Raw genomic sequence first — 1,469 nt, 5'->3', positions numbered from 1 at the left:
ATAGGTTTAATTTGAGATCAACATATATAGCTTCAAAACAAAATGAACTAAAACACAGAAAACTTGCATTCATTCTTTCATATTCCAATTACAACAATCGAAATTATGTAATCGTCAAGTACATATTAAACTCTATAGCTAGATGGTGAGTACAATATATCACATCATCAATAGCTATATTGAAACTCCATACAAGCAGATTTATTCATAATCATAATAAAACGTGACGATAAATTAAATGTTACTAGGTAAACTTTCTCACCAAGCTAAGTTAAGATAATAACTTGGTAGAGTATAGTAAGCTCTTACTTGCCCATCAATAGACGGCGGGACACTTGTATTGGGAAGGATTGTTATATCCACAGGAGTTAACGACGGCGAGAAGCTCCTTGTTAAGGAGCTCGCTGCCAGTAAGGCTACCAAGGAGACCACCAAGAAGGGAGTTAAGGAGGCCACCAAGGGTGCTTCCGAGAGTAGTGTATTTAAGGCTAGTGCAAAGGCATAGTGCAAGATCAGCATCGGCTATACCGTGAATTAGTTGACAACATGAGGTCCTTGATTGGCTACCAAATTGGACATTCACTAGTCCATTGGCAACTTCAAGACACACATTGAGGTCAGGGCAAGTTGCAGCATTAGCTGACACAAAAGCAAACAAGGCTAGGTTAAAAACCATGAAAGCGACCGCGGATTTCGAGGCCATTGTTTTAGCTAACTAGCTTAGGGTTTTGATTGAAGAGAGAATGTGAATGTGTTTGTTGGTTTTGGATGTGTTTGAAGAGCTGCTTGTCATGGCTATTTATAGACTGCATGGAAGGGTATTTTGGTAATTTCGTTTTGAGCTTAATTATTTTGTTCATGGCCACTATATATAATTATCAAATACATTACTTCATCTTTAAAGGTTTAATTTAAGTTAATACAAACTGTACGTAATACTAATTTTCAAGTAATTACTTTATTTATGCCCACTATTATTATCAAATACATTTTTCTTTTGATTAATATAAATTGTACGTACTTTTCAAGTAATTTTTAGTACCTTGTAAGTTGAGCATCCTTTCAATTTGTTGATCATGGAAAAAAAAAACTTAGATTTTCAGAAGTAAACTCATGTTCATTAATTCATAGGGCTTCACGTAGTACATACATGTGATATAATTAAGCTAATACTTGTATTATTATATATTAAATATAGATCAAATGGTATAATTAAGGATGAATTAATATTTTTGATGGCTGGTAATCTATTTCAGTTCATGCATGCTTCCATATACTTTTCGAATTAAGACCATACTTTAATTCGATGATTAATTAAAGCACATACCACTTGCCAATCTTTGATGATCAGATTCTTAGCTAGACTCTTTAGTAAAAGAACTAGTTTTTGGCCCGAGCGATGCCCCGGGTCATTGTTTGTATATTACAAGTTATAAATTAGCTCTAAATTATACTTCCATATAAATTAG

The 1,469-nt window shown here is 33.7% G+C and overlaps 1 protein-coding gene across 1 annotated transcript; it reads right to left on the bottom strand.

Moving 5' to 3' along the window:
* Window positions 1–316: 316 nt before the first annotated feature.
* On the bottom strand, window positions 317–703 carry LOC145596763 (hydrophobic seed protein-like). The gene has a single exon (XM_081652965.1). It carries the CDS (start codon window positions 701–703, stop codon window positions 317–319), a length of 387 nt encoding a protein of 128 aa, XP_081509091.1.
* Between the last annotated feature and the right edge of the window lie 766 nt (window positions 704–1,469).

The sequence above is a fragment of the Chenopodium album genome, chromosome 20 (assembly GCF_948465745.1).
Source record: "Chenopodium album chromosome 20, dcCheAlbu1.1, whole genome shotgun sequence".
Lineage (NCBI taxonomy): Eukaryota > Viridiplantae > Streptophyta > Magnoliopsida > Caryophyllales > Amaranthaceae > Chenopodium > Chenopodium album.
The sequence above is the reverse complement of the archived record's forward strand: the minus strand, read 5'-3'. Positions and strand labels throughout refer to the sequence as shown.

Bases quoted from the DNA above. Each gene is read 5' to 3' on its own strand.
- LOC145596763 (XM_081652965.1), bottom strand. From the start codon at position 703: ATGGCCTCGAAATCCGCGGTCGCTTTCATGGTTTTTAACCTAGCCTTG.